This window comes from Triplophysa dalaica, chromosome 18 (genome assembly GCF_015846415.1).
Source record: "Triplophysa dalaica isolate WHDGS20190420 chromosome 18, ASM1584641v1, whole genome shotgun sequence".
NCBI lineage: Eukaryota > Metazoa > Chordata > Actinopteri > Cypriniformes > Nemacheilidae > Triplophysa > Triplophysa dalaica.
Window position 1 is genome coordinate 2458599 of NC_079559.1, and position 24004 is coordinate 2482602.

At 37.2% G+C, this 24004-nt stretch overlaps 3 protein-coding genes across 4 annotated transcripts; all 3 read left to right on the plus strand.

Moving 5' to 3' along the window:
* The first annotated feature begins 249 nt into the window (after positions 1 to 249).
* LOC130440349 (protein SSUH2 homolog) lies at positions 250 to 8043 on the plus strand. Its single transcript, XM_056773421.1, is given in 13 exon segments — positions 250 to 422; positions 1822 to 1902; positions 2041 to 2113; positions 2749 to 2878; positions 3016 to 3076; positions 3567 to 3688; positions 4066 to 4128; positions 6303 to 6385; positions 7013 to 7105; positions 7264 to 7369; positions 7467 to 7521; positions 7524 to 7573; positions 7671 to 8043. Coding segments are annotated over 12 exon segments (1056 nt in total). The 5' UTR covers positions 250 to 422; positions 1822 to 1823; the 3' UTR covers positions 7812 to 8043.
* Positions 8044 to 14200: 6157 nt separating this feature from the next.
* LOC130440350 (uncharacterized) lies at positions 14201 to 16401 on the plus strand. 2 transcript variants are annotated; one of them, XR_008909536.1, is made up of 6 exons: positions 14201 to 14330; positions 14450 to 14478; positions 14557 to 14629; positions 15021 to 15344; positions 15564 to 15825; positions 15977 to 16401. XR_008909536.1 is itself a non-coding variant. In XM_056773422.1 (6 exons), exons 1-6 carry the CDS (start codon positions 14282 to 14284, stop codon positions 16018 to 16020), a joined length of 636 nt encoding a protein of 211 aa, XP_056629400.1. In that variant the 5' UTR covers positions 14205 to 14281; the 3' UTR covers positions 16021 to 16401. The 2 variants fall into 2 exon arrangements, 1 of the variants encoding a protein (XP_056629400.1); XM_056773422.1 differs by having other exon boundaries at positions 14205 to 14330; positions 15709 to 15825.
* Positions 16402 to 18825: 2424 nt separating this feature from the next.
* pcsk1nl (proprotein convertase subtilisin/kexin type 1 inhibitor, like) lies at positions 18826 to 23834 on the plus strand. Its single transcript, XM_056729882.1, has 3 exons — positions 18826 to 18959; positions 22441 to 22922; positions 23144 to 23834. The coding sequence occupies exons 1-3, from the start codon at positions 18885 to 18887 to the stop codon at positions 23532 to 23534; spliced, it is 948 nt and encodes a 315-aa protein (XP_056585860.1). The 5' UTR covers positions 18826 to 18884; the 3' UTR covers positions 23535 to 23834.
* The last annotated feature ends 170 nt before the right edge of the window (positions 23835 to 24004 follow it).

Genomic DNA, 24004 nt, shown 5'->3' on the forward strand with positions numbered 1-24004 from the left:
GCTCTCACTGTGTTTATGAGAACATTCCATTACAAACATGCCTAGGGTTATCTGGAACTCATCACTCCCTCCCTCTCTCTCTTCCTTCCTCCCTCTCTCTCTTCCTCTCCCTCTCTCTCTCTCCCTCTCTCTCTCTCTCTCTCTCTCTCTCTCTCCCTCTCTCTCTCTCTCTCTCTCCCTCCCTCTCTCTCTCTCTAGTAATGCTGGTCATGACTTGTTTCATGAAAAAGACCTTTCTGTATAATCCCACCCACCCCTCATTGTTCAATAGCAGCAGCTCTCATATGTCACCCATAAGTTTGTACTTCAGTGCATATAGCCAACAGACACACTCCACACCAGAAAACATCGCTTCTGGATTCTTATTCAACTACATTAGTTTAAACTTTAAACTCTTGGGATTTTTTCGCAATTCAAGAGAAGTAAGTTCTGTTGCTCTTTGCAGTTTTTTGTTGCATAATTTTAATCCTCGAGCTGTCTGAACAGCTGAATACTAATAATAACTGCCTACACAACAGCTGTTTATATTGAGCTATTTTTGTTTTCTTGTTTAACTGATTCTAAATTGTATTTAAACAAACCATTAATACTGTAAGTCAATTTAGATATTGCGATGAATTATATAGCAAGTAGTGGTGGGCCTCTTATCGCGCGATAAAAAAAATGTCGCCGTTAATCTATTCTCAAAGTTGGGTTGGGAGCTGGGTCTATACTACGCAAGCTATGATGACTTTCACCTTGATATTTTAGCGCGGATGTATACCAGCTTAACTGCACTGTACGGGGCGAGAACGAGATTTTTCAACTCGCGTGATTCGCGTCATTCGCGGAAGCAGAAGCCCCCTCATCATCTCATAACCAGGGCTTCATTCGCGCATCAAGTAGGTCTATTGGCTCTTTGCATTAACATATAAATCACTCGCGCTTGACACGCCATTCGCGTTTGGTCTGAACACAACATAACGTTACTGTGAAATTACCGCATCAAACGTGACGTGCTAACATGGATGCAGCTATGAAGCCGCCGGGTTTGCTTCAGGGAATATTCATTTTTAAGAAGCTTCCCAATAGAAACATCGACAAGACTAAGGTTGTTTGCACCTTGTGCAATGCGGAATTGGTTTAAAAAAAACACTTTCTCTCAACAGGTAGTGGTCTAGCTTTAGTTGAAACCAGTAACTTTGTATTGAGATCTAATGTATTATGGCTCCTGTATGACATATCGCTTGTTGCTCCCTCACTCTTTGTAAATCGCTTTGGATAAAAGCGTCTGCTAAATGACTAAATGTAAATGTATTGTAGGAGCTCTTCCAGTCTCAAGTACCACCTAAACGCAAATCATCCCTTAGCTAATGCGGAAGTAAACACAAGTTCATCTTATTGAACATAATTTATTTTCATCACCAATTATCATAGTAGAACAGCTTTCTCTAGCAGTTTGTGATGCATTTTGGAAACAGGAGATGAGCCCCTGGTCTAATGCGCCACCTGGCTTGAGAAACCCGTTCTCAAAGACTTACTTTTAGTCATTATTTGGGTAGCACACATATTCTGAATGCCTTCGGCAGAATTCAAATGAGCCATTTTAATCTAGATTAATCTAGATTAAAAAAAATAATCTATGCCCACCACTAATAACAAGTAAATATATTTGTATAGTATCAATATATAGTATGCATATGTATTGTGTGCATAGCCATTCAATACAACAGAAACAACATTATATCTGTGGTTGTTAAACTGAAATGTTTTTTGTGGTGTCATTTGTGATGCAAAGGCAAGAGAAGACTGATCTTACCGGTTTGTTTGTATATCATTTAGCAATGTCGGCCGCACCTACCGCACCCCCTTCGAGCATGTTCGACACAGTCCCAGGATATGAGGGAACCTTGGCCGGCGGAGGTAGTAAGAAGCATCTGTTTTGGATATAATACCCTCAGACTCAGATAATGTTCAGAGCTCTTTATCTCATCTCAAGCACTTCTGTAAATGATCTGCTCGTGGGTACTAGTTGTGTAATTAATGTGTCTCTTAAAACAGGTGGGTATCTTCCACCACCAATGCCAACTGTACCGATGCCTATGCCCGAAGCCCCAAGTCAGCCAGACTGGCAGTGAGTTTCTCTATGCTGTCATTAAAGACTTTTAACTAGCGCTGTCAAACGATTAATCGCAGCCAGAATAAAAGTTTGTGTATACATATATATAATGTATAAGTCTTTATACTGTGCATATTCATTTTGTATTTATTAACACATACATATAGACGTATATTTAGGAAATATTTATATGTATTTATTTAGCAATAATTTACATTACATATAAATGTTTTTCTTAAATGTATGCATGTATGTTTTCATAAATACAAAATTAATATGCACAGAACACAGACATATATTTTGTAAAGACTTTTATTCTGAATGCGATTGATCGCAATTAATCTTTTGGCAGCCCTCCTTTTACACAACTTAACACACTCTTTTTTTTTGCATAAGACAGTACAGTATAATACAAAAGTCGACCCTTTAGAAACATAGACAGAACAACAAAGATTGAACAATAATAACAAAAAATGCAAACCACAAGTTATCTGCACCACAATTGGATTTTAGTGCAGTGCAAAACATGACTCTGGTAGGTGGCCTCCCGGGGCCAGATTAGATAGCATTTCACTAGACTCAGTCACACCAATTTGAATAGCAGAAATTCTTGGTCAAAGGTGTATTGATTTTTCTCTCCTTTGTAACAGAATTCCCACCATCTCAGAGGACAGAGCTCGGGTGGCTCTCAGAACGTACGTCTCCAGCAAATGTTGCTATGGTTCCGGTCCTGTCGATGAAGGAGTTATAACCAACATGGAAATCTTTAATACCTACAGGGTGAGACCTTATCATTATGAATGCAAACTGATGTTTTTACATCTTTTTACAAAGCCATGTTCACACGTAGAACTAGAGTTGAAGTAAGGCTTAATAGTGATAAGCAGAGGTCTGTTTTGCTCTTTATCTGTTCTCAGTATCGTTTGGAGACGTTCACAGAGTCCAGATCATCTGAATGGAGAAATGAGCCATACACAGGTAGTCAATAAAATCACATCATTCACTGCGGTGTAGATTTTACATAAAGAGATAGTTCACCCAAACTAACACTATCATGTACTCACCACCATGTCGTGCCAAACCCACGTGATTTTCTTTGTGAAATACCGAAGCCTGCTTCACAGCCGTGGTCACAAATCAGCATAGGCAGCCTTTAGGATTCATATAACCTTTGTGAAGAAGGGTTTCAAAAGACCTGAGGGTGGGGTAAATGATGACAGACATATGACTCTAGCTTTTTCTTGTAAGGTGAGGCGTTTCGTCTTGCAATACAGGAATTCTATTCTATACATGTTCTGACGAATCTCACCATCATTACTGCATGTTGGTGTGATGGCTCAATATTCATGCCATTGGTTGACAGATCTCAGATAGAGGCATAATGTGTACAATCTTTAGCATATTTTTAATATGATAAAACTGTTCGCTTTTTAACGTCTCTTAATAACTCATCGGCTCTGTCTGACAGCGCAGACTGTGGATGCCGGTGTTCAGCCTGCCCCGGGGCCGTGGCAAATCGCAACCAAACCTCCAACTTTCTTTCAGGACCAAAAGCAGGACATCAAAGTGCCTTACACCTCCTCAGTTAAGGTGAGATCGCGAAACCATACATTTAGATTTTACATACATTTAGATTCAAAAAGAGACTCATCGTCTCGTCATGCCAAACCTGTAGGAATTTCTTTCTTCTGCAGAAAATGAAAGAAGATATTTTGAAGTATGCTGGAAACAAACAAATTGGCAGCTGTCTAGTTCCATTGTATGGACACAAAACCAGACATTTCTCAAAATATCTTCTTTTGTGTTTCACAAAAGAAAGTGTCAAAAACTGGCTTTGAATGACATGAGGGTGAATGATGACTGTTTTATGTTTTTGTGTGGTATCAATATCGATGTTCGCTCAGTCAAATGGTATGTTACATTTATTCATTCATATTTTAGAGAGTTATGTTCTGTTTGTTCTTCAGAACTGTCACACATGTCTCGGGATGGGAAGAGGTCCCTGTACAGCATGCGCTGGGGCTGGAAACGTGAGTGACATCATTAGGAACTGATTTTCTGCGTCTCTTTTCTCAGTTAAACATCACCATTCAGGCCAAACATTTACAAAACAATTTTATTCAACGCTAGGGATGTAACAATATAAAAATCTCACGGTACGGTAATACCTCACGGTGCCGTCCACGGTGCGGTATTAGTTGCAATATTTTCAAGTGGCAAATGATGACTTGGAAAAGTGCCATGAGCATCCTGTTTTCTTTATCCTCATACATCTAAAGCAACAGTTATGATTAGTTATAGTATAAGATGGTTTAAAAGAGCTAAATATCCCTCTTATAAAATAAAATAATTGCACCAGATGGACCTTGCCAAAGGTAACATCTAATATTTTTTCAAAAATTCCCTTTGTAAGGCCCGGTGTCATAAAAAATTCGGTCCCTTTGATAATTGTGCCCGCTTAGGACCCAATTTAGTAAATAGTTGTAATGCCTGATCAAAAAGTTGTTATCTCGATATGCTGTTGTATTGCTAAGCGAGGCTGAGTTAGCTTCTAGCGAGCTAAATACACTGGGTAAATTAAAAAATTAAAATGACATCTATTACGAAAAACATATGATCAATAAGCTTGATGCAACATAGAAGGCAGTATGTCTGGATCAACATCTGCTTAACAAACAAAAACATCCCTTTTGATATTTTAAAATGACCGTGGTTTTATTATAGTAAATAACTAAAACAGTAATAAGAGATTGATTTCACTACCCATAGCCTCCTTTATGGCATACTATATGAAGTGGAAAAAGACAATAATGGTCGTTTTAACAAAGTACTAGCGACATAAATCGTAACGTAATTGCGAAAGAATTGCAATCAGGCGCTAAAAGTGTACCCTTGAGAAGTCATTTTAGGCAAAGTCGCTACCCGATCCGTCCCGGAAAAACGATTTGTTCCGCGCATGCGTGAAACTCCATCGACTTCTGTTCGAAACAATTTACGGCAGTTTTAATAAAAAGTTGTTTGTCCATACCGGAAATATTTTTTTTAAGATAAACTCTGTATAAAAAAACAGCAATTAACATCAAAAGACATTAAACACATTACAAATAATAATGGTTTGGTGAAACGTACGGAGGGGTACACAAAGAATCCTGTAAAGTGTGGAAAGTAGTTTTCCTCTAATAATCTTTATGTTGCTTTTTATTATATTTTTTGATTCCAAGAAAATACAATATGACAAAATATTATATGTCAGGAGTGAGAAACTGATTTTTATAAATAAAAATACTTCTTTATTTATAGAAAAACTATAAAACTTAAAATGAATGTTTATTAGTGATTCTCTTAAAACCTTTTTTGGCAAAGTATGTCAAGGTTAATATGAGGCACAAATTGATAACCTAATTAAATAATTGAAATCATTACCTGGTTACCCTTGACAAGCAGGATTTTCAGAATTCATCCAATTTATTTATACATTTGTTCCTTATTTTCTTTAGTCATTCACTAAATCTAAACCCCCCCCCACCCAGCCTCTGTCAATCACACAATCAAACATCTATTAATCTACTTAAATTGCTGATTGAGGAACAGGCCATTGACCTAACATTTCTAATATTTTAACAAATGTATGCGTTTAAGAAACACACAGAAAAAGTTATTTATGTATTTATTACATTTATTTACACATTTGGTTATTCCAAACCCCACCCACAGTCAACCTAACGACGCTCTGAAGGACAGTCAGGAATCTCTCCTTTTAAGAGAAATTTCTGAAGTCGTTCATAAAACACAAACGAATCCATAGCGCAGTCAACCATTTTTGTACTCTCCAATATCACCACTAACAGACTGTCGTAAAACGTCTGCGATAACAGGAAGTGGTGCCAATTGAAACGCATCGAGTCGACTGTCGTAAAAACGGGATTTACCGGAAGTAGACGCACTTTCGCGCATGCGCGGAACAAATCGTGTTTCCGTGACGGATCGTGTAGCGACAGGCAACAGAATCACGCGGGGTCCTAAAGGTCGCCGATTTCGAGAGTGGACTTGATTTGTCATGACACTGAAAGGCCAATCGTTGCATACACTCATGTGATCACCATAATATTCAGACAATTCTTTGATAATATTGTTATATCCCTATTCAGTGCAAATAAATTAAAATCCTTTTCATGAAACTTGTCTTTTTGTTGTGCATGTGCAGAAAGTGTGTAGCCCGTGTAAGGGTACTGGACATAATCAGACCGACGACCGCTGTATTCACTGCTCGGGCCGAGGACGAGAGAAGTAAATTGAGCTCTTTGAGCTTCACCTGTGTTTTATTTCTAGATTATTCTTTCTTCTGTGAAACACAAGATAATCCTTGAAATGTTATGTAACAAAGTAATGACAATTACCATGACAATGCTAAAGTTATAAGTAAAGTTATAAAGCTGTGGTTTCTGAACTTCTGTATTTTTATTGTTTAGCAATTTGACATCATGTTGTTCCAAGCTTTTTCAAAGTTGTTCGTTTCTATATAAGCACCATTGTTTATCTTTATGCCAAAAATATATATATTTTATTAATAACGTCTGCTTCAACCTTACTTTAAATACTTAAGTGGGTTCAAAATAAAGGTACTTTGGATACTTCAGTACAATATTTATCTGATACTTTTGAGACTTTTCTAAAAGGTTTCTTTCACTTCTATCCAAGTCATTTTCTGGCAAGGTATTTGTACTTTTATTAAAGTATTGCTTTTAGGTTCTTTATTCACTGCATGTGGGTGAATTAAGGATGATATTATTTTCATTATGGATACCTTAAAAGTATTTTTTAAGTTTAGATTTTAAGTTTTTACCAGTATTGTGCATAACTCTGTTAAATTCAAATGCAGCTCTTGAATCTGAGTTTTTATTTGATGTCTTTCAGCTGTTCTTCATGTAATGGTCAAGGCAACCGTGAGTGTGAGACCTGTCGAGGGAAGAGACAGATGCTCGTCTACATCAATGTCAATGTTAAATGGTAAGATTTTTTCCAGGTGGATGGCAAAATCCTATAGATTCACATTTACGGAGAAACTCATGCCTTATAAGGACCAAAATAATACAAAGATTTGAGGTTGAGCTCTTTTGATTCAGGTCAGTCCTGTAAGTGAAACTTAATGGGTTTGATCATTACAGGACTACTGAGAAGGACAATTTTGTAGCACAGCAGTCAAGCGGTCTGAAAGAGCAAAGCCTGGAGAGCGTTACAGGAAAGCAGCTCTTTCAAGATACCCAATATATGGTAATCACAAACATATACATTGTACACATAGCTGTATCATTGTGCAGTATTATCGCATAATGAAGAGAATAATTAACAGTGTGTGTCTTTGCGGTAGTTGTATCCAGTTTTGGGTTTTCCTGATGTGTCTGTCGCACAAGCTTCCGACCGTTTTCTGAAGAGCACCAGGCCAAATACGCCCAAACCTCCCGTGTTTTACAACAGGTACGGATGTAGTTGTGTTCTTGCATAACAGTTGATGTTGTATTCTCCTTTATCAGTTTTTAATGTTAATTGATTTGTATTCTAACTCTTTCTTTAGAGACAGACAATAGAGCTGATTCCCATCACCAAAGTAAACTACATGTGGAAAGGAAAATCATATGTGTACTTTGTGTATGGAAATGAGTTTGAAGTGAACGCTGAAGATTACCCAGCCACCTGCTGCTGCTCTGTGATGTAACACACCTGATTGTGATGGATATTGACATAACCACACATAACCATCATCATGATGCGTCTGTTCATCTGAGGTCAGATTCTAATTCATGTGAGAATGAATTAAGAAAGAGGAGCAATTATCCACAATGTATAACATACCTTTATAATGTAAATGTGAATGACTAAAACTGTGAGATAATGACGCAGTTGATATTTGTCGTCAAAATAAACTTTTAAAATTTTGATACATGAAACATATCACCAATTTGCCTTTTTTCTTCTGAAATAGATTACACATGCCATGTCATATTGATATCATATAAAATCAAGATTATTGTAAGTTTACAAACGTCTGCTTTGTAGTTTCAGGGGGCCTGTAAACAGTCATTAAATGATGTTTTATTTGTTTTAGCTCGGAGGATAGTTGGAGTCCTTCCTGTTTTGAACACTTTTGTTCTACTGTTAAATGTAAAGTCTTGTATGTAAAAAATATCAGCGGTAAGCCGATGTTGGTGTATGTGGTTGCAGAGCTAAATGTTCTGGAGACTTATTTTTCATTAATTGTTTCCTGTTTCCAGAAACAATAACCTCAAACTAGTCAAGATTGTTATTCAGTGGGTTTAAAAACTATGTCAATACTAACTCTGTGGTTTCGAAATGTTAAAAGCAAAGGTACTTTATTATACATAAGATGTGGAATATGCATGTATAAATGTTAAAGACATATAAGCTTGGATTTGTTTTTCATGTTTTAACATCCGTATAACTTGTCCCATTCAATATAATCAATGTCTTTAGTTTCTGAGTTCAGACTTACTTTGTCTTACTTCAATCAGTTTTAGTCCCTAAAACCTTGTGTGTAATGAGTTTTGATGTTAGCATTAGATGTTATTCTAGGCCTTTCCCATCTCATTCAAGAGTAAGAGCCATTGTACATGACAAACTATAACTTAAACTCTTTGTGCAACACAGAATCCATCATGAGAGACCAACATTGATAATGAGACACATAAATATCGAAAAATACTGAAAAAATAATACACCTTTGACATATTTTATGATGAATAAAACATCTGCATGCTTTCCTGTTTGATCACTGCTGTGAAGTTGATGATATAATAATAATATCCAGCAGATGGCAGTAGCTGTGTTTTGATAATGTACTTTTCTGTTCAATAGAAAAGATTATGGATTAATTTATGTAGACAATAACTTGCATCAGTTTAATTATTTTTAACATTGAAATATCAACTACAGTATAACCAAAACTGTACGTTTCTGAATAGCAATAAAAGTGAACAGCAGTCCAGCTCACACAGGTAACTGATTGTTTTAACTGTATACGTTATATAATTTCCAAATATTTTATTCTCAGATTGTTTTACTTTTTGGAGCTCAGTGAACATGCATGTGCTCTCCTGCTTCTGTAAATTGGATTTGCAATATTTCTGTTTCATTTTAATTAAGAACGTAAACAGTTTTAACAACGTTTTCTTGACGAATTATGTATATTTGCTATGATGTTTATTGGTAAACTTTATCTAAATACAGAAGTTCATTATAATTTGAATACATCTCATTTCACCCAGACATACCACTTTAGCAGCTCGCATTACTGCCTGCCTAGAAGTCATCTCAGCATGGATGAAAGAGCATTTTGTGTTTTGTAGGACTCCTTTTCCCATAATGCCATGTGTCTCATTATTGTAACTGGTTTCAATTGTGTCTCATCTCCTGTATATATTGAACCTTTTGTTCCGTTGTGCTTGGTTCAATCCTTGTTTTTGTCACGCCTGTGTTGCCTTCTATGTGTTCCTTCTTTAATTGTGGATGTTACTCATAGATTTATTAATGAACTTTGAGGATACACTCTCCTGTTTTCCCTGCAGCTAAGATGTGACACCAAGGCATAACTACTCTTGTTTCCGGCAAACCCCACGGTGCATCACAATCTCACCATCCAGCTTGGCAATACCAATCACTCCTTCCAAAATAGCCCGGAACCTCAGAGTCATATTTGATGAATGGATGTCCTTCAATGATCACATTGCAAAGACAACACAGTCATGTCGACTCATTGTCCAGGCCCTGGTAATCTCAAAGTTGGACTACTGCAATGTTCTCCTTGCCGCCAAAGGTATTTGATTGGCCAGCAAACCAACCTGAGCTGAACCCAATACAGAATCTATGGGGTTTTGTCAAGAGGGTTTTGGGTTTTCATTATCTGTTAGCCAAGAAACAAAGGCTTGAAATATTTCACTCTGTGCGTAATGAATCTACATAATTTATGGGTTTCACTTTCTGAAATGAGTGACAAAAATATTGACATTTTTCATGATATTCTGAGATGTACATGTAATCAAACTTGCTGCCCGCCAAATGTGAATCGGGCACAATATTGCAACCATGCGTGTTATTTGAATGCAATTCAAGGGGGGTTAAAAGAGATACAGTCAGAGAGGAAAGTCTAGACAGTATTGAAAGTTAAGACTCTTCATAAAATTTCACAGCTGTTTTTAATAGGGAAGTTGAATTACTTGATCTTACACAGTTTCTAAATAAAACAAATGCAGAAGTCATGCTGACCAGAATTTATTATAAATAAAAAAGTTTCTCTGTATTATTCATATGAATTATGAAAAAGGTTTAGAGACACGTCTTGACCACTAACAGGCTGAAATGTATCCCAAGACTTGGCTGAACTTGATTTGTACTTTATTTTGTTCTTAAACTTTAGTTTTAGTTTGCAGTGAGCAAGTTCAGACATCTTGAGAAACTTTACCAGAAATGTTTCCTGTAGAGTATAGGTTATGTCCATCTTCCCTCCTTCAGATTTATGAAATGTGTGACGCATCAAGAAACCAGATTATATTGCACTTTTGTTGATATTTCCCAATAAACACCATACTCAAAATTGAAACTAAATCTACATAAAAACCTTGTTTAGATATTTTCTCAAAGCTTTCTGTTGCAAACAAGGAAGACAAATCTTTTTTGGCTGTGCTGTTTTAACCACAGGAAATAGACAGTGAAGTGAAAATTCAAAAGCTGCTGATCAGTGTTTAATACTGTCATAGAGTTTAAAGCAAGATGAAGTTTCTCTTTAATTCTCTTGTGCTGGTCACCTGGTTTAAATTTCGTAAGTAGAAAAAAAATACTCTGTTTATACTCACTAGCTTTGTGCACGTTTCAAGTAAATGGCTATACAGTACATTTGTTATGCTAATTATTCTAATTTGTCATCTTTCTTTTGTGTAGAGAAGTGTCAAGAGACTGAAGATGAAGATGTAAGTTAAAATAACTGATGAAGCTACAATAGTATAATGTATTCTGCTCCTAACTTTTTATATTCTTTTATTGGACAGGACAGTGATTTTAGATTTAATATATTTAGGAGTTTTCTTGATGATTTGGATGATCTGAATGACCCTGCGGAAGGTAAGCAACTGTAATCAAATTTTAGTGAAGGTCCTTTAAAAGCTTAGTTACAAAGTCGTACAGTTTAATTTATTTTCATTTTTAATGATTGTAAATAATGTCTCTTTAGTACCACGAGAAAAGCAAGATCACGTCACGCATTATAACTGTATATGAACCTATTTTATTCTCCCAGTTGTTTTTGAGATGCAGTGAAAGGAGCATTGAAACTCTGTAAATAAGGCTTGAGATGACTAACATTACATCTTCCAAAAAACTTTAGTCATTTTTAAACTATCCAGTGTCACAATCACATTAGGATGTTCAATAAAGACGCACAATAGTGAAAAGCACACATAAAATGGCAAAAAATAATTAATTTGCATTTTGGTTTGTTGTTGTTTTTTTCAGACGAGCTGGTGTCGCCGAACATTACAGTGTTCCAGGAGGTGGAGGACAGAGGACATTTTATAGTGATATGCACAGATATACTGTTGAGAAATCATTTGTGGAGCTCTCCTGAACTCTCCATAGAGAGTGATAATAACTACACCCTGCAGAGAGGAATTAGATTTACAATCCCAGAGATAGTTTATAAGGTCACAGTGAGTCCACCTGTTTCCTTCACCTGTGTGCAAAAGGGTGACTTCACAGGGAACATCACAGAACTGCACAGTGAAACTTACAGCTTCAATGAGTCTGGCCATCCGACTATCCAGGTTAATAGGGTCTCAGGTAATCTGTCAATCCTTGATCTTATGATTCTCAGTGTTTCCTTTGACACCACCGATCTGTCTTTATTTTAATATAATAGTCCATAAATTAGAGCTCATAAATAGTGTGTGATTGTTATTGTGTCTCTTAGGGCTTAACTCTGGGTCCTGTGGGCTCTAACAAAATTCTTGGTGTTTCGAGTCAGACAACATCACGCTACTTCTTTTTTGTGTGTTCAAGGGGTATAGATAGTCTCCATGGTTAAGGCTAAGGTGTCAGACTAGAAACAACAAGGTTTGAGTGTCCTGTGGTCTGTGTGTTATAAGTTCACAAGCCAAAACATTGCTTTGCCGGTCATTGGTTTTGCATTTCTTTGTAATTTCAGGTCATCTCGAGGAAGGAGTGTCTTCATTCTACATTTGCTTTGTCTCTTTTATCGCCGTTGGTCTCATCTTAATGACCGTGGCTGTGATAGTGACCAGCTTAAAGAGGAACTCGAAAGGTCATTATTCCTCTTATCTTTATTCATTTATAACATCATTCTGTTTTGGTCTGGCCTCAGCATTAGATGTTTCATCAGCTAGATCCATCCCGTCTCCTTCTATAGCAGTAAGAGCCAACAGAATAACTCTAAAATGTTTTTTCAACACAGAACCCAGCACTGGAGCAACCAACAATGACTATGAGGACGCCTAAATCTTGAGCTTTCTGAAGAAGAACGGAGATAAAGAGAGGAAGAAATAGACACAGCAAGCTGATCAGTAATTGAATATGTATAAACACAGTTTACTACACACAGATGTTTTACCAAATATTTTGCTAATTTCTTTATATCTTTAACAACTTGTTCTTTTTAACTTTTACTTGAACAAGAAACATTTCTAGAATTCTATTTTTGTTCTTTTACACTTTTCACACTTGAATGCATGTTTATGCTTTTCGACTGTTTTCATTCTTCTGCAGATTTGAATGATGATTGTTTACAGTCGGTCAAAGTATTGTGGTTTTGTGTTAAGATTTTGTTTCATTTATACAAATACGTAGATGTTTTTAGTCAGAGGTTTAAATACCCTATACTCTAGCTGTTGTAGTATCTGACTATAAAAGTTTCATGGCAACATCCCTCCCTATCCCGCCTCCCTCTTTTCCTTCGTGTGTCTGTATGTGTGTGTTCTAAGACGGCATACAGTCAAATGTAAAAAATATATATATATTTTAATAGTATGTGATTGTTAGTGCTGGTAGGGTTGATTCTGGGTCCTGTGGACTGTGTAAGGTGTCATAAGCCTGTTTTGCTTTTTTTTTGTAAAAATTAATTCTTTTAAAAATTATTATTCATATGAAATTGTCAGACACTTTAAAGTTCAGGTTATTTTATTTGTACCAAGCAAAGATCATAAATCTTGAGAAACCTTTGATAAAAATACCTAGAAATAAAATAGAAATTTGCTGTAAAAGAATGGTTGTGTCCGATTTTCAAAAACTGATGTCTGACTCTTCACCCTAATTTATACTTTTTATACAACCATGCGTGTTATTTGAATGCAATTCAAGGGGGGTTAAAGAGATACAGTCCGAGAGGAAAGTTTAGACAGTATTGAAAGTTAAGACTCTTCATAAAATTTCACAGTTTTTTAAGGGAAGTTGAATGACTTGGTGATCTTACACAGTTTCTGAATATAGCGAATGCAGAAGTCAAGCTGACAAGAATTTATTGTAAATAAAAAAAGGTTTCTCCGCGGTGTATTATTCATATGAATGTACAAAAACAATATGGCTGAACAAAACTTGTTTTAAACTTTAGTTTTAGTTTGCAGTGAACAAGTTCAGACATCTTGAGAAACTTTACCAGAAATGTTTCCTGTACAGTAGGGGTTATTTCCATCTTCCCTCCTTTAGATTCATGAAATGTGTGACGCATCAAGAAACCAGATTACATTTACATTTAGTCATTTGGCAGACGCTTTTATCCAAAGCGACTTACAGTGCACTTATTACCGGGACAATCCCCCGGGAGCAACATGGAGTAAAGTGTCTTGCTCAAGGACACACTGGTGGTGGATGCTGGGATCGAACCAACAACCTTTGATTTACCAGTTCAGTGGTTTAACCCACTAGACCACCATCTCCACATTATATTGCACTTTTGTTGATATTTCCCAATAAACACCATACTCAAAAAGGAAACTATGTAAATCTACATAAAAACCTTGTTTAGATATTTTCTCAAAGCTTTCTGTTGCAAACAAGGAAGACAAATCTTTTTTGGCTGTGCTGTTTTAACCACAGGAAATAGACAGTGAAGTGAAAATTCAAAAGCTGCTGATCAGTGTTTAATACTGTCATAGAGTTTAAAGCAAGATGAAGTTTCTCTTTAATTCTCTTTTGTTGGTCACTTGGCTTACATTTCGTAAGTAGAAAAAAAATACTCTGTTTATACTCACTAGCTTTGTGCGTGTTTAAAGTATATGGCGATACAGTACATTTGTTATGCTAAATATTCTAATTTGTCATCTTTCTTGTGTCTAGAGAAGTGTCAAGAGACTGAAGATGAAGATGTAAGTTAAAATAACTGATGAAGCTACAATAGTAGAATGTATTCTGCTCCTAACTTTTTATATTCTTTTATTGGACAGGACAGTGATTTTAGATTTAATATATTTAGGAGTTTTCTTGATGATTTGGATGATCTGAATGACCCTGCGGAAGGTAAGCAACTGTAATCAAATTTTAGTGAAGGTCCTTTAAAAGCTTAGTTACAAAGTCGTACAGTTTAATTTATTTTCGTTTTTAATGATTGTAAATAATGTCTCTTTAGTACCACGAGAAAAGCAACATCACGTCACGCATTATAACTGTATATGAACCTATTTTATTCTCCCAGTTGTTTTTGAGATGCAGTGAAAGGAGCATTGAAACTCTGTAAATAAGGCTTGAGATGACTAACATTACATCTTCCAAAAAACTTTAGTCATTTTTAAACTATCCAGTGTCACAATCACATTAGGATGTTCAATAAAGATGCACAATATTGAAAAGCACACATAAAACGGCAAAAAAATCATTCAATTGCATGTTGGTTTGTTGTTGTTTTTTTCAGACGAGCTGGTGTCGCCGAACATTACAGTGTTCCAGGAGGTGGAGGACAGAGGACATTTTATAGTGATATGCACAGATATACTGTGGAGAAATCTTTTATGGAGCTCTCCTGAACTCTCCATAGAGAGTGATAATAACTACACCCTGCAGAGAGGAATTAGATTTACAATCCCAGAGATAGTTTATAAGGTCACAGTGAGTCCACCTGTTTCCTTCACCTGTGTGCAAAAGGGTGATTCCACAGGGAACATCACAGAACTGCACAGTGAAACTTACAGCTTCAATGAGTCTGGCCATCCGACTATCCAGGTTAATAGGGTCTCAGGTAATCTGTCAATCCTTGATCTTATGATTCTCAGTGTTTCCTTTGACACAACCGATCTGTCTTTATTTGAATATAATAGTCCATAAATTAGAGCTCATAAATAGTGTGTGATTGTTATTGTGTCTCTTAGGGCTTAACTCTGGGTCCTGTGGGCTCTAACAAAATTCTTGGTGTTTCTAGTCAGACAACATCACGCAACTTCTTTTTTGTGTGTTCAAGGGGTATAGATAGTCTCCATGGTTAAGGCTGAGGTGTCAGACTAGAAACAACAAGGTTTGAGTGTCCTGTGGTCTGTGTGTTATAAGTTCACAAGCCAAAACATTGCTTTGCCGGTCATTGGTTTTGCATTTCTTTGTAATTTCAGGTCATCTCGAGGAAGGAGTGTCTTCATTCTACATTTGCTTTGTCTCTTTTATCGCCGTTGGTCTCATCTTAATGACCGTGGCTGTGATAGTGACCAGCTTAAAGAGGAACTCGAAAGGTCATTATTCCTCTTATCTTTATTCATTTATAACATCATTCTGTTTTGGTCTGGCCTCAGCATTAGATGTTTCATCAGCTAGATCCATCCCGTCTCCTTCTATAGCAGTAAGAGCCAACAGAATAACTATAATAATGTTTTTACAACACAGAACCCACCACTGGAGCAACCAACAATGACTATGAGAATGCCTAAATCTTGAAGCTTTCTGAAGAAGAAGAGAGATAAAGAGAGGAAGAAATAAACACAGCAAGCTGATCAGTAATTGAATGTGTGTAAAAAATCTATTCAAATTATTATTACAGAGTTTACAACACCCAGGTGTTTTACTAAATATTTCTTAGTTCTTTAACAACGTTTTTTTTTTAACTTTATATTAGAGGTTTATAGTCACTGGTTTAATTATTCTATGCTATAGCTGTTGTTGCATCTGACTATACACGTTTCATGCTTTTGATTTTGTTGCATAATACTTGTTTCAAAGAAGTCCTAATTATGTTTATTTTCATTAGAGAATAAGAATTGTTGAAACCAAGTTAACAAGTATGGTTTTGTAACAATCAATAAAGTAGGATACCTTTTCTCTAAACTGTTCTTGTGTAGTAAATACCTTCAATGTGTTAATGACTAACAAAGCCCCTCCCACCTGATCTGTCAACACCACTCCCTATTCAACTCAACTCAACTCAACTTTATTTATATAGCGCTTTTTAGAATTTTCATTGTTACAAAGCAGCTGTACATGAGACACATTGAATACAAGTATGAATTCGAATGCAGCCCCCCGGCCAGGCAGATAGTGCAAAACAGTATGCAAATGGTGGTGAGGAACCCAAAACTCCCATCGAGAAAAAAAACCTCAGGGGAACCCGGGCCCAACCAGGGGATCCAGTTCCCCTCTGGCAAAAGCTGCTGCCTCTGCACAAGCTCAACCGTGCTTGCACAACAAGGCTTAATAAAATATAAAAATTAAGGATTTAAGATTATCATTAACAATCTAATAGCATTTTAAATGTTGTAGGAAAAACAAAGTTGTCGCGTCCTTTATCCAGCTCTATCCTCTTAGCTCTTTTCAGGTCAGCGCTTCCCATTCTCAGCTCTGCCATCAGGTCTGGGCATGAACTGCATCCTGCGGTAACCTTGGAACAAAGAGACAAGACTGGCTGAGAGTAGAGTACTGTTCTGCACTCTTTGATGCAACAAGTACATCATTTGTTGTTGGATGTGTTCCTGGTTCCGGTTGATCTAAATAATGCAGCCTAAATCCTCTGAGGATTGATATTATGGAGGTATAGTGTATGCAAGATTAAAAAGATGAGTCTTTAGTCTAGATTTAAACTGACAGAGTGTGTCTGCCTCCCGGACCGTGCAGGGAAGAATATTCCAAAGTTTAGGCGCTAGATAAGAAAAGGATCTACCACCTGCACTCGATTTTGAAATTCTAGGTATTACCAACTGACAGGATGCCTGAGAGCGTAATGCACATGGAGGATTGTAATACAATAGAAGTTCATTCAAATACTGCGGCGCTAGACCATGTAGGGCTTTATAGGTAATAAGCATGATCTTAAAGTTAATGCGATGCTTTATAGGTAACCAGTGCAAGGTTGACAGAACCGGGGTTATATGCTCATTCCCGCCTCCCTCTTTATCTTGGTCTGTCTGTATGTGTGTGTGTTCTAAAACAGCATACAGTCAAATGTAAAAAAATATATATATTTTTTTATAGCATGTGATTGTTAGTGTTGCTAGGGTTGATTCTGGGTCCTGTGGACTGTGTAAGGTATCATAAGCCTGTTTTGTAAAAATTAATTCTTTTGAAAATTATTATTCATATGAAATTGTTAGACACTTTCAAGTTCAGGTAATTTTATTTGTACCAAGGTAGATTTGGTTTGCAGTGAAAAAGTTCATAAATCTTGAGAAACTTTTGATAAAAAAACCTTTAAAATGTTCTGTAAAGAAAGGTGGTGTCCGATTTTCAAAAACTGATGTCTGACTCTTCACCCTAATTTATACTTTATATCTATATGACTGACACTGTGTTGTGGATTATATATCACACCAGACCTTTCGCTTCTCCTTCTTTATAGAAGTAACTTCTCAAATTCTTTGTACAACACAGAACCCACCATGACAGCTACCAACAATGACTATAAATATTAATCATGAATTTAATGCTCTTAGAAAGAAGAACAGAGCAAAGGAAACAGAAGAGGACAAAATTATGAATATGATGAGACTATTTTAACTCTTCACAAGCACTTCATTTATATGCTTCAATTACTATAAACATACAAAAAACGTTGTACTGTGTGTGCACCAAATGCACTTATATGTTCACAAGTTCCTCTGAGATCAATCATTCAATGTATTATTAGTCCTAAAACGCAAAGAACTTGGCATAAAGGCAAAAGAGAACTTTATATAGCTATTCTGTATTAAGATTAATACTTACAAGGTTAAGATGAACTCTTATATGCACAAAGTTTGTTTTTTACTTGAATGGTTAGAAAACGTCCAGTAGGGAGCAGATGTGTGTTGTGTCCAGTTGTTGTTAGTGTTGCATGTCTGGTAAAAAATATTTAGATAGATTAATTTACCATATACAGGTTTTGAACAATATAAGGATGAATTAATGATGACTAAATGTTTATTTTTGCGTGGAATTCAACAGTTGCGTCCCTTTCACAATGACATTAGTGTTATATTTTTCGAAATAAGAACATTTATTCGGTCATTTATCTGCACTCCTGATGCATCTAAATGACGTATGTTAATATTATATATAATAGTTGTACACACACATAGTTTCTCTCTCTCTCTCTCTCTCTCTCTCTCTCTCTCTCTCTCTCTCTCTCTCTCTCTCTCTCTCCCTCCCTCTGTCTAAATGGTTAACCAGGATCTCTGTTCAGATGAACAACTAAGCCCCACCCACCGTTCCAGGCCACACCCCCTCCGGCCCCCATCTCCCTCTTTGCCTTGCTGTGTGTGCGTGTATGTGTCTGTTTCTCTTCATTTCTCTTCACTGCAGGGGCAGCTACATTCTCATCTCCAGGATGTCGGGCCTTCTGACCAGCTCTCTTTTGCTCTTCTCCCTGACATTGCTCAGAAATCCAACACTAGAGGCAAAGGTAACATATAACATTTACATTTACATTTAGACATTTAGCAGACGCTTTAATCCAAAGCGACTTACAAAGAGTTAGGGATTTATAACACCACATTCATCATCTGTGTTTTATTACAATAAATGGGTTGTGTTTCTGCATGTTTACTTAATTTTGAAAAGTGTTAAATTCCTTTTTTTAACCCAAACTGTGTTGAGGTTTTTCCATGATGCCATTTTAAACATATGATGGTTATACAAAGCATTTAGTCTAATTTTTTTTTAAATATATGTAAGTGTGCATCATACTGTAAAGAACACGGTGTGCTCTCTGTAAAAAGATATTCATCTATTTGATGTGCATGCGTGCGTATGACAGCCCTTTTTAATTTCTGCATAACTGATATTTCACTTAGAGCAATGAGATCGCTCAAGCCAGATGGTGTGAAATAGGGCGTACATATCAACATTGCCTGGCAACACAGAGGATAAATCAACAAGGCCTTGTTGCCTCTCATTAAATTCTGGAAGTTTCTCAGAAGGCAATGGCCAGAATTGATTGGAGGGTAAACAGCAACCTGAGATCACATTAGGTCAACTGGATAAACAGTAATGTTGTACATTAGTTGCATTTTATTAATAACACATTCAGGGTTTCTTGTCCGTGGCACATAAAATGAGGTATATCAAAACAAGCGATCAAAAATCTCCTCCTGTGCTCGAGAGGATATTTGTCTTGTTTATGTTTACTCATGCAACGCTGGTTCATCGTGGATAAAAGCATGTGTATCCTACGACACGTTATTTGTACAAATATCAAGTCTGGTGTTTTTAGTGAGCTGCATTCTTGCATATTGTATATAGTTGTCATTGCAACAAGCCTTTATAAAATGTCAATCATATTTTATTTAATAATCAATAACGTCAAGCATGATTCACGAGGGATTGTGTCCATTTGTCATTGAGTATGAATCAACAAATTATGCAATCAAAATGTAAAGGGTTTTCCTCTTTTAGCCATGTAATTACCTCCAAACACTATGCAAATCTCACACAGAAATAGAGTGGACTTTTCTGTATTTATGGTCTACAAATATAAATAAGTGAATCTTTTAACTACTGCTGATATTTTGTCTTGGACAATTGATGATAATGTAGGTGTATCTATGAACGACGCAAGAAAGATAACATTGAGAACTGTCGTGCCAAAGCGTTGCTATGGTGTTCTTAGAGGATTTAAGAGCGCTGCTGTATATGATTGCTATGGTCCTAATGGTTTTGGTTGGTTTGGTACTCTCCAATATATTCTGTTTCATCTATAGTTCAATTTCTCCCAAAGTAAGATTGTTCGAAGTAGGGGAAAGTAATAGCTCCGTTTCATGCATTATTAAAAAAATGTAGGACAATTGCTTGATTGATTTTAATACTTTAAAATTATTTAATTAATACTTTCATTTTACAATTTGGAGAGATGTGTGGACGGCAGTCACAACAGTTTTTCATTCAGATGTGCAGTAAACTCAAACGAAATTCAGCACCATGGACAGCAGCCGGAGCTCAGTTGAATTGAATGTAGATGCCATTGAAGTGAAAGGAAACGAGAGAGGATGAGAAGCTGTATTGAAGGACAAAACACTGAATACAATCAATAGGGGTGCAAACACAATGCCATTAAAAGAAAACACAGCCGGCCTTTCGCTGCAAGCGGAGGAGGAACGCAACCATAGCAACTGCATTCAGAGAACACAGTCAGTGTCTCTCTCTTTCTCTCCGTCTTGAGACAATTAGATGCTTATACTGTATAGTGCTTTCTGCAAAATAGATTAACTAGAAATAATTTAATTTAAACAATCATATTGTAAAACCAAACCCACATAGACAAATACTACATTAGTACATTTTAGAAATGATTACACTTTGTTATGTATGTTTACAGTGAATCAATAAACTGCAGTAAATATTGTTGTAAACTTAATTATTTACTATGGTAAGGTTTAAAACACCGTAGTATCTATAGTAAATACTAAAGTGATTTTTCCCATGGTAACTTTTTTATAAATTCATGATTTTTTCTATTCATGAACCTAATGAATTTTATAATAACTCAAAAGACCTATTTAGATCTTAAGCTGCTGCTCAATGTCAGAACTTCAGAATGGAAATGTTTTCATAGGTGCACTAATGAACAGATGGTGAGGAAAGAATATCAAGCACATGAATCTCAAGTCAGGATATGAACAGCGAGATCTCTCACCCACACACCGTGTGTTTGTCTGGGGAGGTACAGACGTCATAATGCACCAGCACTGACTCACCGGCTCTTTGATTCGCATAACGCTCAGAGGAATCCTGCTCCCTTGAATGTGTGCGTCACTGTCTGCCTCATTCATTATTAATCGGAGCAACTCCTCCAGACACTGAAATTAAACACGACTTAAAGATTTAAACAGTCAGGAACCCAACTGACTTGATGCGTATAACTTGACTGTTTTATCATTTGTACGTAGCCAATGCTGAATATGTTTGCAGTAACAGATGGCAGCCGACTCTTAGTGCTTGCTTTGCAGTTTAGTACTTTGTACTTTGTATTGATTCATACAGTATGAATCAATCAGCACTTTGGTGATAACCCCAGGCGTCGGCTATTTCCAGTTTCAAATGGCCAAAATGAATTGATCAAGACATTAAATCACAGCACAGGCAGAGGAACACAGGTCTTCTGGCAGTAATGGTGGAAGGAGATTTTCAGCATCAGTCACAGAAGTAATATTGGCGGAGAAGGAGCAGATCATTCACACTGACTGAATGTGCTTGCTGTGCAGGCCGGAGTGATTTCGGGCCCTAAAAAAGACTCTTTTTCACTCTGAAGCAGCTGCGTGTGTGTGTAATTGAACCTCTGATTCATTGAGGATAGAGAAGAGGTGTAAATGAGATGAGAACACGCTTACTAATGCTTCCTCTGAATGAAATGTGGATACACTGAGTCAAATGCATTCATGTCTGAAATCCATAAAGAGTGTGGAGGTGTAGAATGAATGTAGATTGTAGAGATAAAACGATAAAGGGTAAGTTTGATGAGAAATGTTTGAGTTCACATTAACATCTTCAATAACGGTGACTTGATTGCAGACTTCATAAATCTGAACTCGGTTTGAAAAATCTGTTTCAATATAGAGATATTAGAAAGATTTTTTCTTTCTGAGGGGATTAAATGATCCCTACAACATTAGTTTGCGTATTTGCAAAAATCATATAAAAAGTTCAACATGAACAACAACTAAAGTCCTTTATAAGAGTTACATGAGGCAGAAATAGACCCCTCTGGAAGTGATCGCGTATTTGCAAAAAATCATATAAAAGGTACAACATGATGAACGTGAAAGTGAGTAACATTTGTTCAATTCTAAACCCAGTGAGGCTCATAAATGTAAGCAAACTAATAGGTGTCTTTAAAAAACAAGACGATAAACAAAAACAAATTAAACATTCTCATCTCTTGTGCTCAGTCTCTATCTGTAGTTCGTCTTCGCAGAGACCTCCGTGACGCAGCGCCCTACGAGGCGCAGATGATGTCATATCCTGCCGCTGGGAGAAGCAACGATCTTTACTACCAGCCAGAGGCCTTGAGGGCTCAAGGTCTAGGTCAAGCCCTCCAGCGACTGGTGGAGAGCGACCAGAGGCGGGAACAGGAAGCGGCTTATCTGGCATCTCTGATGCGCCTCTTGAACGAGGCGCAGAATAACGGACAGAGCAAAGCAGAAGAGGAGGAAGAGGATGAGGAGGATTTCCAGGTTCCGTACCCACAGGACTACGATGAGACGGAGCAGGCGGTGAGTATGGCAAAGCCCCAGGCATCATGGCAGGGCGTTCTCGATCCTCAACTCACTCAAGCTCTGCTTAACCGCTACAAACAAGAGATGCTGATGCAGGCCGGAAGTGCCAACAGGATTCCTGAGAGACACCAGGATAGAGATCAAGGGATGCTCAGGTACTGACACACACAAACCTGTATGACTTTCTTACGCAGAACACAAAAGAAGATATTTTGAAGAATTTTGGTAACCGAACAACACTGGACACAAAACCAGTATAACATTTCTTAAAATATCTTTTTTTGTGTTCCACAAAGACGATGACAGTATTTTTCTCCCTTTAACTCGTCCACGCGTATTTCGCATCTGACGGTTTTCTTTCCTGTGCATTATAAAGGTACCTTGTTGAGAAAATCATCTCCGGTTTGGCATCGGGCGGCAACCAAGCAGGATCTTCCAACCAGCGCGCAAAACGCGACCTGGCCGTCGTGTCCAATGTGGAGCGAGCTGGAGGCTCCTCCCTTAAACGAACCCGGCGTTCCCTGGACTCCGCCCCCATCCCCTCCGGACAGCCCGAGGCCTCGCTGTTAAGGGTGAAGAGGCTCGATGATGACGACGATGAAGGTGTCATAGGCCAGAGCAACAGAACGCCACACGCCGGCCTGCAGAGGATGAAGCGCATAGACACTGACCTGCCACCCCCCCAAAAAACCAGCCGCAAGCGCAGGGCTCTGACCTACGACCCCAACCTGATCGCACAGCACATCCTGCAGTACCTACCAGCCTAAAGAGATATCGAGAAGGGGAAAGAATATAGACAGAGAGGGAAATTTCACTCGCTTACAGATATGCCAGCATTGTCATCAAAGTCAGTCCAGGCCTGCTTGCCAAGGTTCGATGTTATACTATATTAAAATCCACACGTAACAGCATATCTAATGTGCTTTTTGTTTTTCAAAACCATGCATTTTGTGCATAACATGATCTAATTGAAATGGATCATTTAAATTTTTAGCCATTGGCTTGTAGAAGTGTCTCATGTGTTTGTATGTGTCAGAATCAACACGATAAAAATCACATTAACACCATCTTGGTTCAGATTCTTGACTAGAATAATGTTATGTTACAATCAAGGTCATGAAAGAGTAAAAAAATTATTGTTTTAAGAACATGGTTGGATCAAATATGGTTATTTCCCATCTTAATTTAAACCAGCCGTTGGGTTGCAAGACCCAACCATGGGTTGGAGCATTTTTAA

Bases quoted from the DNA above. Each gene is read 5' to 3' on its own strand.
- LOC130440350 (XM_056773422.1), top strand. From the start codon at position 14,282: ATGAAGTTTCTCTTTAATTCTCTTTTGTTGGTCACTTGGCTTACATTT. The intron at 14,479-14,556 runs GTAAGTTAAAAT...TTTATTGGACAG, and splicing joins AAGAGACTGAAGATGAAGAT to GACAGTGATTTTAGATTTAA. The intron at 15,345-15,708 runs GTAATCTGTCAA...TTGTAATTTCAG, and splicing joins CCAGGTTAATAGGGTCTCAG to GTCATCTCGAGGAAGGAGTG.
- pcsk1nl (XM_056729882.1), top strand. From the start codon at position 18,885: ATGTCGGGCCTTCTGACCAGCTCTCTTTTGCTCTTCTCCCTGACATTG. The intron at 18,960-22,440 runs GTAACATATAAC...TCTTGTGCTCAG, and splicing joins ATCCAACACTAGAGGCAAAG to TCTCTATCTGTAGTTCGTCT. The intron at 22,923-23,143 runs GTACTGACACAC...TGCATTATAAAG, and splicing joins AGAGATCAAGGGATGCTCAG to GTACCTTGTTGAGAAAATCA.